This window comes from Callionymus lyra, chromosome 7, assembly GCF_982586985.1.
Source record: "Callionymus lyra chromosome 7, fCalLyr1.hap1.1, whole genome shotgun sequence".
Taxonomy (NCBI): domain Eukaryota; kingdom Metazoa; phylum Chordata; class Actinopteri; order Syngnathiformes; family Callionymidae; genus Callionymus; species Callionymus lyra.
Window position 1 is genome coordinate 30,519,078 of NC_141824.1, and position 14,765 is coordinate 30,533,842.

Sequence of the window (14,765 nt, forward strand, 5' to 3'; positions counted from 1 at the left end):
GTTGTAGAAGCTTCTATTTCAGATTTGAAGCATATCAGGAAATGAACATTTAATTTATGTGCCCTTTTCATAGATTTTTGTAGCTTGATCTATAGGCAATTTTTTCACTCCTGTGTCCACCCTAGTATCTGTTGAACTTCTGACACTAACTGTGTGTGTGACAGAGAGCGTGCAACCATCAAACACTTGCTCAGTTTTTACGCCCAAGCTCCCACTTTGGACCCAACTTTTCGAAGTGGTGGGTTAAATGGTGGATTATTGTGTTTACCTTTCCATGTAAACAGGGCCTATTCTGTGGTCACTCAATTTGTGTCTTTTCAAGGAGAAAATTGTTAGACATTATGGATGAATGATCAATAATCCTAAGATGTTTTTACACCACAAAGACAGATCCGTAATTGCAATTATTTATTTGAAAGAAAAAAATGATCCTCCTGATAAGTATCCAATTATTATAAAATAGCTAATACAGGCAACTGAGGTATATTTGTCTTTCTAAATTTGCATGTGTGGGAAGGAAGGAAATAATTATACATATGGGAAAGTGATTGAAGAAACACATCTCTGGAAATACACAAAAAAATATGTAAATTACATGAAGAGAAAAATGGTCAACATGAAAAATCACCTTCATTAATCATTGGACATATGTATAAAGGTAAAGGCATTATTTGTCAATGCATTCTTTCACATCTTCACGTAAAAAAAAAACAGCCTTCTGAAAAGCTAGTTTTCTTTGTATTTAAGGTGAATGAATTATTTATGTTATGTGACAATACATGGTTGAGAATATAATCTTTCCTCACAGTGGCAGGACTATGATTTAGATATTTAGATCCTTTTTTGGGTGGAAAGTGAACTTTCCAAGTTTTTGGAAATCCCTCTGTTACTTGGAATACCAGCCTAAAACGGGAGTTACATAGTTGGATGTAAGCCCATACACACTGAAAACAAAACAAAAAAACCACTGAATTGTAGGGAAAGTACATGTCTTACTTTCAGTCATTGCTGGTGCTTTTATGTTGGCATCATGGTCAGATTACATCAAAACAAGCAGAACATCGATGTGATTAATGTAACATGCATAAAGGCTGTATGGAGCTACTGTAACTATATAGTTCTTTGACTTGGTAGTTCTGGTTTTTCTTAATGCACACCATTTTAGTTTTTTTTCTCTATTTCTATTCTACATTTATCACATAAATGTGATCTTTTTGAACCCATTTTAATTTTAATCAAAAAAATGTTTGTTTCTATGTACTGAGTCACACAAATGTCAAAATATATATTTAAACACTGTCAGCCGTCTTAAGAGGTGGCACTTAGGAATGCCATAAGACAATACTGATTCTTACATAGCACTCTTAAGGTTATATAAGAGTGATACAACTATTTGTCAAAAGTAGAAGTTTAAACAAAGATTTGGAAAATATATTGCCACATGTTTACAAGCAATATATACACTGATATAAAGAAGCACTGCGGATGATGTAAGGCATAGAGTTTTGTGTGAAAACAGAAGCAGGCATCTATTGTGACGATTTATGCTGCTGGAAATAATCATTTAAAGATGGACATCTGTGCGGAAACAACAAACAAGGCACGATAAATGTGCACAGCAAGATCTGGCGCCTGTCAATTGTCAGCTCACTGATTCAGGAGCAGCTGTCATCTAAAAGGCAAAGAACTTGTGTGTGTGGTGGGTTTGAGATAAAGTACTGGAACAGTGGGTGCCTAAATATTGTGTCAAAGTTGTTTTTGTTGGAAAGAATACTGTTATTCATGTTATCTTTTCACTAATACAAAAGACAAATTCTGCAGTGTATGTGTTAATGTGGGTGTAAAATTGATTGTAGTGTGTATGGAGATGGAGGCTAAATCCAGCTTTTGTTAGGCGAGTGACACAGTTCAGTCCTGCAGTAGTGTTCAGTCCTGTTTCATGTGTTTTTTGAGTGTGAGTGGGCGTACACTCTATTCATGCCAGTGGGCTCCAGCTTCTATCTGTCTGCCCTTCTATGGCAATGAAAGGCACACACACATACACATTGTTACATGAACATAGGGGCTGGTTTGGCAGATCCTGCTAAATCTCTGATTAAAATAAGCATTTTTGATGACTCGGTAATAAAAATAATGCAGCACTTTCTTTGTTTTTTCTTATACTGCTCAACAAATGTGGTGAGAGTTGAATTCTTACAACAATAACTCTTGCATCACATTTGAAATATACAAATATTTTCAAAAATAACGTCATTTATTAATTATATTGAGTTGATCTGATGAGAATAATTTTCATCAATATATCCTGATTATATAGCAGTTAACTATGTTCAGAGGATGACATTTTCTGGATCAGTGCCTATGCAACAATGCAAAACATAAATAATGAATAACCCAAAATATAAAATGAAAGAACAGAAAACAAAGAAGATACAGTATACAAAGAGAACAAGTGAATGAAATACAGTATTGGAGCCAGCAGACGCTGCTGATTCTGTCCCGAGGACACTGTCCATCACTGTTCTCTGTGCAAGAGAGCACTGCAGTGTCAGGACCGATGAGTCCTGGTCCATTAAGAGAAGTGTTGAAGGCAACTTTCAATTCCCGGCGGCCACAATTGGAGTTTCCCCACAGTGGAGGGTTCTGTAGGGAACAGTGTGGATCATGTCTGCACGGTCACAGACATGATTCAGCAGATCACCACACACGACAGACGTTGTCTGGTACCATGTAGCTGCTCTTGTTGCAGTTGAAAGCTTTGGAAAATTCTGGGAAGTTCTGAAGAGAGCCCAGCACCCTGAGACAGAAACAGCGAGTGAATTCAATTTCTCACTCCTAATTGCAGATGTGGATATACCTGAATGTTCCCGGACTGTGGACTTCGACCTTGACCGAGTTGACCGCCTGTTCTCGCCTGTGTGTTCCACACCACACCTGTAGGAGATGACTTTTAGTGTCCATCAGCATTACACATTTAAGGGCTTAATTTTGTTTCTGTTTGTATTAAATGACAGTTTTTAGTTAGAAAAAACATTAGTTAGAAACAAACATTAAAAAAAAACCAAAAACAAACAAACGTTAAACATTATTTTAAAAACAATCTTTTTTTGCCAGATCCAATCTCCCTGAATGACTTTCACATTCTTTCTTTTTCCATTGGTTAAACACAGTTTAAAAATTCCAAAGGTACCAGTATCCATCCACCACCATCCTAGATGATCAATTAATTCAATTTTCAGCCATCCATCCATCCAGTATCAGTTTTCAACATGTACTCTGTATTGAATCCCCACCTTCACTACAGAACTGCCCATCCAGCCTTGATTTCATCCATCATTACATTCATATTGAATTCACGACCCTTTAGCCTCTCCAACTGTCATCATCCATCCACACATTAACCTTGATCTTTCCTTTCATGCATCACTTCACACTTCCAAGCCATTATGTATACTGTACATTCATCGTAATTTCATTCAAGGAGAAAGGATTCAGATGTTGTCCATCTGCTTTGGCGTTCATCCATTACCTGAGCAAAATTAAGGAAAAATAGTTGGTCATGAGACAGGTCAATTCCTGGCAGTGGTGGCTCCTCTCCATTCTTCCTGACATAGTTCCGATAGGCCTGTTGATAATTGAAGGATTTAAAGTCAATACTGTTTAAACCCTGTCTGCAGCAGTGGACGCTACAGCAGCTTTTCTGAATGACATAAATATTTACAGGTTATCGTACACTTCATTGCAAGATGTATGACCCAACTTAAAACTAAAAATTTGGCCAGTACACAATTTCAATCCACTATAAGAAAAGAACAGGGTCGAGTGTTATCCTTTAGTAAAGCTTAAATGCTAAGTGATATTACATTATTTGTACTATCATTGCTCTCATTAGAGTAAAAAGTGTTACATAAAATGTAGTCCTGTTTACAACTTTGTACTATAAATTAGAACAGTATTCAACAGCAGTGGCTCTTGACAAGGAAGCATTGTAAACATGTATAACTATAGCTTTGTAAGTGCCATTAAAATACTGTGTAACTCATTCTGGCTGTTGGAAATCATGCCTGAATTTAATACAATCGAGTCAGAAGTAAGGCTTTAAAAAAACTAAACACATTCTCGAACATCTCACCCTCAAGCACATGCCTCTGGCTTTATATATATTTATATAACTCAGTGGAAGCTTGTCAAGCAGCACACCACCAATGCTGTAAATGCATACAGCAAACTTTTTTATTACAGCTCAAATAGTTTACTGTAAATATAGATTACCAACCAGCTCTGAATATTAAGTGCAATACATTTCGCGTTTCAGACTTATTGGAAAACGAGTGGGAGAAAAAGACATTTCATACAACTGTATTCTCCTCTGATTGATTGTTTTTCATTAATAACCAATAGGAGGCATCATTACCTGATAGGCCTGCCGTATTCCACCGTTGTCAGCGATGTTTTCCCCAAGGGTGTTGTTACCATTTAACTAGAAACCGACAAAGAGAGAAAGAGGGGTTCATTTTCATACCATACCTCTTCATATCACAGCAAGAATTCAAGCAAAGAAAGGAATGATTGTTCACAGAATCAGCATGAAGAGGGTTTTTTTCTGTCAAAAGAAATATTAAACACACTGCAGTGGAGACCTGATAACACCACGAAAGGATAATAACCTGAGGAATAAATTTTATAGTGGAAGCCACAGAAACCTGATAGTAAAAAACCTCTACCAGAACATACATGGAGTCCATTAGCCAGGTCCCAGGAGAAGTTGCCATACTGATCGACAATACACTTTGACAGCTCCAAGAACCTTTGAGTGGATCCTGGTGTCCACCAGTCCTTAAGGTCACCGTCCTTATCATAGTTGCGACCTGAAGACCATGTTTCCATTAATAGGTGAAGCAAAAAATGAAAAACAATCCATTTAATAACTTGAAAATTGACTTTGTGTTCAGAAAAATGTTCCAAAAAAGTTTAGTTGTTTTAAAGAGTTAAATATCAGATTGATCTTCTGACTTTCATCATTAGTAAACAAAATTAATAACATTAAAAACAACTTGATACAACAACAAAATAGAAGTGATAATAAAACGAAACAACAATCGACATCATTACTAATCAAACTACAACAACAAATGGACAAAAAGAAACAACATCAGTGAAGACAGGCACCTCAACAAAAACCAAAACCAAATAAACAAAATTTCATAATAAGAACTGTTCTTGTATTCCTTTCCATTTCCAAAATCTTGGATGATTACAGTAGAAGATAGTGTACGATTGAATGTTAACCTACATACACGAAAACTGAAATCAACTGAGGAGGAAAAATATATTAAATAAACGATGAATGAAATATTTATGGTTGTTAATTTTGAAATCTACCTCTTAGTGACTGTAATCGACAAGCTATTGTATGCTAATAAGTATACAATTCAGAATGTCCCTCACTAAATTCATTTTTACAGCTTCCTTACAATGCATTATGGGGTGGTTAGCTTAAGTTTAACCGAAACAACAAATACCTTGGCTCCAGCAAGGGTTTGAGTGATGCAAACAGTGTCTGTTTTATAAATGTATAGTTTTATATATGAAGTAATATATATTTATTTTAGTATAGGGAATACTCGTAAAATTAAAATAAATAAAAAATGGTATGAATATTACTTAATAGGTTTGGTGCTTGTTGACATTAGGAAAAATTCCATATTTAAAATGGGTTAAAAGCTTCAATTTATATTTAAATTAAGATTAAAACATTCATTTTGTACTTCACGAAGGAAATACTTTTACATTTAGAACTTGTGAACTTTTTTGAATACATTTTGACACATTGTTGGTCATACAGCTTGATAGTTTAGACTTTAATTTCAAGTTGAGTCGTCATGTGGAGAAAATATTATAAAGGGATTATTAAAGTAAAACAACAGCCTTCTCATCCATTAAGAATACTTCACTTTTATAGTCCTGGCGTGAAGCAGCCCCCACAGCCTATGATCTCTGCAGTCTATGGGCTTCAAGTAAAAATAATGGTGGTTCAAAATGTTCCCAGAGAGCAGAAACAAGTGGATTTTTCCAAAAACATGTTTTATGAGGGGTAACCATTAATGAGACAGAAAATATTTCTATCCAGTCAAAAATAAAATCCAACATTTTCCTGGAGACAACAAAAGAGAGCAGCTGTTGAGAAAATCCTACCGTTGTCATCAAAGCCATGTGTTATCTCATGACCGATCACCATGCCAATGCCGCCATAGTTGAGGGACTTAGACTGAGCTTTGCTGAAAAAAGGAGGCTGAAGAATACCTGCAGGGAATACTAACAGAAAAGAGTAAGGTCTATATAGAGAGAAAAATGCTTCGCAGGTGATGAAATACTCACTAAAGAAAATGTAATTATCCTGAACTAATGCTTTCTTTTATTTAAATAATATTTCAACAGTGGAAAAAAAGGATGATGAAGGAGACAATTCAAGACATGAGCTGCTGTGGGAATCTTTTTCCAAGCTGAGATGAAGTATTAATCAGTATACACTGCTGTTGCTGTACAAACCACAACAATCTGAGTTGTGATATTTCATCACCGATCAGCTTTATCTGCTACAGTATACTTTAGAGTGTCTCATCAAGTGTACTTTGTCAACTGACTTGCAAACAAGCTAGCAGTATCAAAGGAGGAAACCTCTAAAACTGCATAATCAAGCAGGCTAGGACCCCACATTTAAAGGGCCCAACAACATTTTCGTTGAATGGTCAATAACTGCCCTTCTTTAAAATGAAGTTTTCGAAATAATTAATGAATGTATTGTGTGTCTCTTTTTCAATTCTTCAATGCTAATTCTAAACATCAATTTTCTCTGTAGTTAGTTACCCCATTACCCCACCTCTTGAAACTCTTGTCTTCATTCATCTGCCTTACCAACTTATATTGTATTCCTTTTTCTTTGCAACATGCAACATAACATTATGGATTTGATTTGATTTTATGTATGTTGTTCCTTCAACAACTATTTAAGGTTTTTTTTAAACAAATATTTATCGTCAAACTATGAGGTGGGGGTACAGTAAATCAAGACAGGGCAAATTGTGGAGATGCAGGTCCTCACATTTTAGAATCCATGGCAAACATCATTTAATTTAATCATGAATAAATTACAGTTTCCATTATTTCTCTACTCATGGGGTCAAATAATACGTAATCGAAGGGTCACAAATGGCCCAAAGACTGCAAAATACCCACGACTATCTAAAGGGAGAGTCTTTATCTAAATACCTATTTGGTTTTTGCTGGATGAATAAAAAGCGTTGACAACAGCAGCTCCGGTTACCCACCTGTGGGGCACAGAAGTATTGCAATAAGTACCATTTTGTGAAAAGATTTTTTTTTAATACCTCAAATGTTATTATTATAAAGACTAAAATTAACACTCCTGCTGAGCAACAAGCAACAGCATCATGAGTGGGCATTTGCGTGGGAGAATGTTAACCATGAGGGTCACTTTGCAATTTCCATCCAATAATACTGTTGTTTAGCATTTGTAGGAAAACATGAAAGCATTAAAACTGTCTATGTAAGTAATCACGCTGGAAGTCTTACTCTTCTTTGTTGACTTTGACTCTGAGTTTGCGCAGGCGTTTTTTCTGCGCGTAGTCCAGGTTCTGTAGGATGTTTTCAAAGTACTCCTCTGCACTGTAGTTTAGCTAACAGCAACACAGACGGAGAAGAGGGAGAAGGATTAGAGTAGACGAGAGAGGAATCAACACCTAGTCATATTTCCTCAAAGTGAACAAAGGGATGGATTTTTTCCCCCCACAAAGCAGCTATGTGGCTACCAAGAATCCCAATCTATTAATCTGCTTGTGAACTCACGTCTTTGTATTCGTTGTTCAGGTATTTGTCATCCATGATGCCGTTGGAATAACCAATCCTTTCACGGATAGATTTTGCCTAAAAAAAAGGGGAAATTGTACATTGTGCTGAAAAAAAGTAAATGGAGGAGGGAAAAAAAAAAATCTGATGCCTTCTCTTCAGCAGCTCTCCTGGTTTCGGCATCCATCCAAGACAGATCATAGAGGTTACTAATGAAAACTTCCCGGATGTCTTTTATCATCTCTTCCATCTGTTGTGAGCATATAGAAGCATATAGTAAGTTCATTCAGACAGATGGACGGACAGACAGACAGACAGACAGACAGACGGACAGACGGACGGACGGACGGACGGACGGACGGACGGACGGACGGACAGACAGACAGACAGACAGACAGACAGACAGACAGACAGACGGACAAGTGAGGAAAAGTATTTTGATTGGTAAATCAAGACCCTTTTGTCACAATTATATTTTATATAGAGGCATTATAGTTTTAGGGCTTCAGATTAAAGTCCAAAGCTCCTGTAGAAGGGTTTTTTGTGCATGCAGTGTTACAATGTGTATTAAATTGCTGTTTAAGTTGAGGACATAAGAGTCAGGACCTCAACTAAGGAAGGTTCTCACGTAAAACACGGCAGAACACTCTTAGCATCATTGTTTCATACGTTACTGGTCATCCTGGCTACTTTATTTGGCTGTGAACCATTTCAAGAGATATTCGTAAAGAATATTGTTCCGCAAGCTTACGTCTATCTGTGTAGAGAAGAGTAAAGCTTATATTTATTAAAATGAATGGGAAATCTCAAAAGGAATATATGCTAGCACACCTTTAAAACTGGCAGTATGTAGAGACAGGATCACATGTGTATGTGTTAGGATTCAGGAAATATAACTAAGAAACTAACTAAGAAAAGTACTAAGAAAGTACTTCAACAGGTCCTTGGAGAGTGAATCATTGTCTATGACTGAGTGATAAAAATAGAACATTTTACAATGACATTTCCATAAATACATAGTCAAGTGCTGAAGGGAAGTGAATTTAAATAGTGAGTGCCAGAAAACCTACATTTGTATTCATCACTCACATCAAAATAATCAAAGGTGTGTTTGAGCCTTTTGCAATTTAGATGCTCTGGAAAAAAGTTCTTAATTAATTAATTTTAATTAATTAAAATTGTACTGTAGCACACAAGCATGTTCGCTTCATTTGAGATGATTGATTTGGTGTAAATTCAATTCATGTTTAAAGAAAAAACAGCATTACATTTGTAAAACTCAAGAAGTGATTCACCTTTTATGATAACATTTATGTCTTTATGTAAATAATTTTTACTTACTCTAACTTTCCATCAAATCCTAAGGAGCCCCGGACAAAATATATTTTTTCTTTTTTACCATGTAATTTGCTCAGTAAATACCTCCATAAATTCATCATTCAATCATTATTTTTAATATTGTTTTCACATGAAACAATCCTAATTATAGTTGTGCTTTTTTTTTTTAAGTTTGACTCAGATTGAGAGGGAAAATAATATATTGAATATATTTTAATGCTTTGGTGGCAAGTTAAAGACACAAATTTGCCCCTTTCTTTTCATAGATATCTTTCTAACATCAGAGAAAAACTTGACTGAAGAAGCTAAAAGAGGTTTTATAAATGGAAAGCTGTAATGCTGACTGCTTTGTACAACAAATGATTATTTGTATAAAATCTAATCTAATTGTATTTATTTGGACTCATTTTCAATGTTGAAGACATATTCTACCCTAAGAAGATCAAAACCTTACATTAACTTCCTTAACACTAATTAGATTAACTTTGTGGGAGATTGACACTGACGTGAGTGGCTAAAGAAAACTCACTGAAGTTTTGATATCATGTGGTAGAATTGCAACCAAATAATTGAAGCTGAATATAAAGAGTTTGTATTTGATGTGATAGCAGCTGTCACTGCACTTCGGTGGAAGCTGCTTAGATGTCACTAAAAAAGAGCAATGTTTGGACGAATTTTCAGTAAAGTTGTCATCTCTTAACGTCTCCCTTTCTTTATTAGTGTTTACTGTTATTGTTTCTTGATGCTTGGCAGACATATTCTCTGATGGGGAACGCTTTCGTTCCTCAGGGTATCACAGAGTGCTCCATCCATCAGTAGTTACTGTTATCACAAGAATGAGCCCACAAAGAGACAGACAGTCTGACTCTGTGAAGACGCACAAGCCATCATAAAACACAACATTTCCAAGACCAAATATAAACAGAAAATGTAATGTAAATGTTTTCCAAAGTGCAAGTGGGAAAGTGATATTTGGGAATTGTGGTGGTGCTAAAGGTCAGTTTTGTGGTTGATTATGCTCTCAGGTCGGGCCAAGCTGATGGAGAAATGCCAGCTTCTCATCACATCAACACAACAGTTGACCACATGCTGCAGTCCACCACAAATCTAAAGAGATCACATAGATAAGAAGCATATTTATGGTCTGAATAGCTTATTTGTGTGTGTGTGTGTGTGTGTGTGTGTGTGTGTGTGTGTGTGTGTGTGTGTGTGTGTGTGTGTGTGTGTGCGTGTGTGTGTGTGCGTGTGTGTGTGCTTGTCCATTCATATGAAGTATCAGGCTTCGAAATTAAACTTCTTAAGGTCAAGTGTTGCCGTAAAGAATATCATACATTTTAGGGCTCCCAAGCAAGTTGAAAGGGCACCAAGGCAAACATTTATTTCGAAAAGATCATGCTCTTGTTAACACCATTGAAAACAAGAAAGTAAAAGGACAAATTCAATATATATTTTCAGTCATTTCTTGGATTTACAACAAATAATGCAATAACATTTTTTAAAATAAAGCACTGGGGTTTGACATATTTTCATTTTAGCATATCAGCTAAGCATTAACATCTTATGCTTCACCTGCTAGTAATTATTCATTTATAGCAAATATTATTGATAACAAATATTCACGAACTTAAATAAAAGGCTTTGAATAAATGAACACCTGGCATACATGTTTAAGTAATGAGAATTACAAGAACATGATACGAAATGACTGGATTATATTTAAAAGTAAAATGAATCATTAGATTTCAGGAACTGGCAAGTTTCAATGTCGTCAGTTAACCTTCGACACAAGCTTCCAAAATGGCTGTACCCATGTTGTTTACCTTTTACCGTTAGATATTGAACAGTTAAAAGTGTTACAGTCAATTCGGGACGATTTTATTCTAGTCATTAGACAAAACAATTACGCTAACAGTTATTATTATTAAATTAAAAGCCAAGGCGGTCACGGCAAGTTGTTGCCGTAAACTAGTACCGTGGTTGCCACGGTGAAATTCGAACCCTGAAGTATACACCTGATTGCAATGTCTTTTAGACTACCAAACAGCTTAGCAAAATAGCATGCAGAGGCACAAGAGGAGCATCTATATGCAATACTATATTTGTATTGTATTGTATTGCATTCAATCATCATCATCAGAACATGGTCCTGTTTGTTTAGATTTATTTTTCTATAGCTGGATGCTGATTAATTGCTGAGCCTCTAAATTGTATTTGTTTTACTTAAGTCTCAACACAAATTTATTTTGTCCTCCTCCTTATAATAATTAAATAATTTTGGGGAATCCAGAAACATTCTAAACTCTTAAATCCGGTTTTAGGAAGCGACACAGTACTGCCACTGCTGCCCTAAAAGTTCTAAATGGTGTGTATAAGGCATTGTACTGTTTTGTGTTGGCCTTTTCGTTAAATAGTCCAAGGCATTTGATAATGTGGGTTGATTGATATTCTCATTAAAATGGCATCTCTTGTCAAGCTACTAATGGGTTTAGAGACTATTCTTGAGGTCAAAAAAGGTGGGCCTCAAGGCTCAGTCATAGGACTCATTTTGTTTACAATTTACGTAAACAACTTGGGGGCTAGCTTGTCTTATGTCTCACGCCATTTTTATACTGATGAAGTTCATATTTTGGCAATATGCCTTTGATACAATACAGACTTATCTGGAGAAATTAAACTATTTTCATTGCTGACAAAAATAATGCTTTTTTTTTTTTATTCCTTCAATCAGTCTTCCCATGGCAGAGCTCCTGAGCCGGTGACCAGTTCAATTAACTAGGATTTGTTATTGATGGGAAGCTATCTATCAAAGAGCATCTTAGTTGCCTTCAATCTTTGACTCTGGTCTTTCATTGTGCTCTGAGAGTTACTTACTGGCTGTAGCCGCCAACCTAAGTTTCCATGTGCTATCTGAAGATGCTACACACTGTGGGGAAATAACAATTTTACTGTATCGCTCATCTAGATTTACCAGACATTTAAAAAAAAAAATCACTTGATTGAAAGGTTATGTTTCATATTAAAGTGAAGCTCAGCTGTACAGGTGAGGTCATGCCTACACACTGAGAGAACCATAACAAATCTTTAGATTGTCCCAGCTCATCTCTGCTCAAGGACAGACATCTGCGTAAGTCAACTGATTATCTCTAATAGAGATTAACTCTATTAACTGTCATTAACTTTCCACAACAACCACTTGGCACGGCCATCTTAGAGGCCAATTGTTTAGAGTTGATGTCCAATGATAAAAGCAGGACTGACATTTCACTAAACAATTTTCTCTTAAATTCATAACTGTGTCACTTTGCCACCACCAAATATAGATAACGTGGAGGGGTCGGTTCATCAGAACAAAACCCCAACAACACACTGGATGACTCCTGTCTATAAGGCTCTTCTTGGCTTGGTTCCCACCTACTTAAGCAATTTTCTTCAGCGAACCAGAAGCCATCATGCCTTACTTCCACACCAATATGATGTTTCCATTTTGTTACATTTGTATTTTAACCCCACCATCTGAGAATATTTATATTTTAGCTTAAAGATATAGTACTGTGTTATTGGTTTATGTTTACATATAGTATTGTACATGTTTGTACATGTCAAGATTTACCTTTCGTAATACGATACCAACACCATAATGATGCACTAGTTGTCATTATTCCACTTCTAGTTGAATGATGTTGTACGGTAAAGTACTATAATATGAGTAAACAAGCTCCTATAATTACTGTGCAGCTGTCAAAAGTATCTTATTGACATGAGCATGTAAGAGACATGCATGTGTGCCAGTAAATTCGTTCCAGCGATTCACATTCATAAAAGTCAGCAAAATCAGGGTGAGGGGTCACAGCCAAGCACATGATCCAGTAAAGAGATAAAGATGAATGTGGAAGTAATTTTGAGCTGGTTTTAACAATAATAATGACCCCTCTCTGTGCAATGTATTGATAATGATAAATACTTGTAATGATAACGTAATACACACTCAAAGATGAATGCATCATTATAAGTAGAGCGATGTAGACAAAGGAATAGAACTGTTAATTCACTGACCAGCTCTTTGCTCTTCTCGGAGAAAGCCTCCTGCACATACAGCCTTCCAACAGCGTCCTCCAGGTTGCTGTTGACATACCGAGCACAGTGTCGCCACACGGCAACATCAGAGGTCGTGCCATACAGAGCCTTGGAAGAATAGTAAGAAGGCACAGATTCATTATTAAAGAGACGGATAATTACATTTAAGGCACTTTTTAATTTGTGTATTCTCATTCTTAAATTAGTTAAGATGTTTTTTTAGTCTGAAAATCATTACATTTAGAAGGAAGTCATGGTGTGTACTGAAGATATAAAGTGACAATAACAATTATAAATAAAGATTATTAAAGAACACCTCAAGTTTACTAGCATCAGAATAATAAGTTTCACAGTTCTGTTGTTTTTCTTTTGAAGATCTATATATTCAAGGATATCTATAACATAACAAACAGGTTTGAATACTTCAAAGATGTTCATGACAAACCTCAAAAAAGTTTTTGCCTTACAAATCTAGTGATTGTTACACTTATTTTTCAGGCTTTTTAAACAGTTACATACAATACCTGAGTTATTTCTAAAGAGGAACATGAATTGTCTGTTGACACTGCCGCAGTCTTGCAGCAGATGTAATGCATTCTCAACTACTAATGCCTTTAACTTTGTAAATGCGTATTTTATTTTGGATGAATCCCTCTTTAGTCACTGAATGACATGAATGTCACCAGCCTGACTCCCATAACACTTCCAAATGCCTGCATAAACAACAAGCTCACTTTCCCTGTAAATTTAGTGACATCTATTAATTTTTACTACATCTTCTATCTGCAGCCTTGTGACCTACTTTTTCTGTTTTAAAAAAAACATTACTGCCAAGAATATGAAGTAAAAACATCTACATTGACCGAAAAGTCATACCTTTCGGAAAGCTATATTCGTGTCTCTGTAGGCTTTGCTCAGGCCTACCACAGTGCTCATGACAAAGCGCCACACCAAGTAGTTCTGCAAATCCCTGTTGGAAAACAACACACTGTATGAGGAACGGAAAACAAATGATCAGACGAACAAAATGCATCACTTCCGACCTTTTATTGTACCGAGCTAAGATGAGGTTGAGTCTTCTATAGTAGTTGGGTGAGTAGTTGATGATCTTCTCCGTGTCTGTAACACTGATGTTCACTTTGGCCATAATCATTGATGTAAAGTAGCTCCAGTTGAACACCTTTTAATACACAAGAACAAACTGTTAAAAGGTTGGTCGAAAGGGTTCGGTTTACGACTTTTTTTGAACAATATGATTCAATTCAAGCAGGAGGAAACACAACAGGACACAAGTCTGTCGCAGGACAACCTTTTTGCTGTGAGGTGATCGCTCTAAACACTGCTGCACAGTGCACCCTCAAAATGGTATCCTCAATTACGTTATTTTAAACTCTGATGTAAAGTGAAGCACATTTTAATCAAATGGTGTAATCTATGGCTTAGCTTTCCGGTGAGCCTTTGATCGGCTGCTTGAACGTAAGCTCCTG

The 14,765-nt window shown here is 36.1% G+C and overlaps 1 protein-coding gene across 2 annotated transcripts in view; it reads right to left on the reverse strand.

The window, feature by feature from the left end:
- Positions 1–393: 393 nt before the first annotated feature.
- LOC148076097 (neprilysin-like) overlaps positions 394–14,765 on the reverse strand; it is a 41,118-nt gene continuing 26,746 nt past the window's right edge. For both annotated transcript variants that reach the window (XM_087794974.1, XM_087794975.1), the window contains exons 11-23: positions 14,322–14,458; positions 14,155–14,248; positions 13,258–13,386; positions 8,018–8,116; positions 7,867–7,944; positions 7,594–7,697; positions 7,270–7,328; positions 6,196–6,315; positions 4,735–4,868; positions 4,415–4,480; positions 3,530–3,625; positions 2,858–2,934; positions 394–2,797 (exon numbers count right to left, since the gene is read on the reverse strand). In XM_087794974.1, coding sequence (XP_087651100.1) covers positions 2,698–2,797; positions 2,858–2,934; positions 3,530–3,625; positions 4,415–4,480; positions 4,735–4,868; positions 6,196–6,315; positions 7,270–7,328; positions 7,594–7,697; positions 7,867–7,944; positions 8,018–8,116; positions 13,258–13,386; positions 14,155–14,248; positions 14,322–14,458 — 1,293 coding nt within the window. In that variant the 3' untranslated portion in view covers positions 394–2,697. The remainder of the gene's footprint in view (positions 2,798–2,857; positions 2,935–3,529; positions 3,626–4,414; positions 4,481–4,734; positions 4,869–6,195; positions 6,316–7,269; positions 7,329–7,593; positions 7,698–7,866; positions 7,945–8,017; positions 8,117–13,257; positions 13,387–14,154; positions 14,249–14,321; positions 14,459–14,765) is intronic.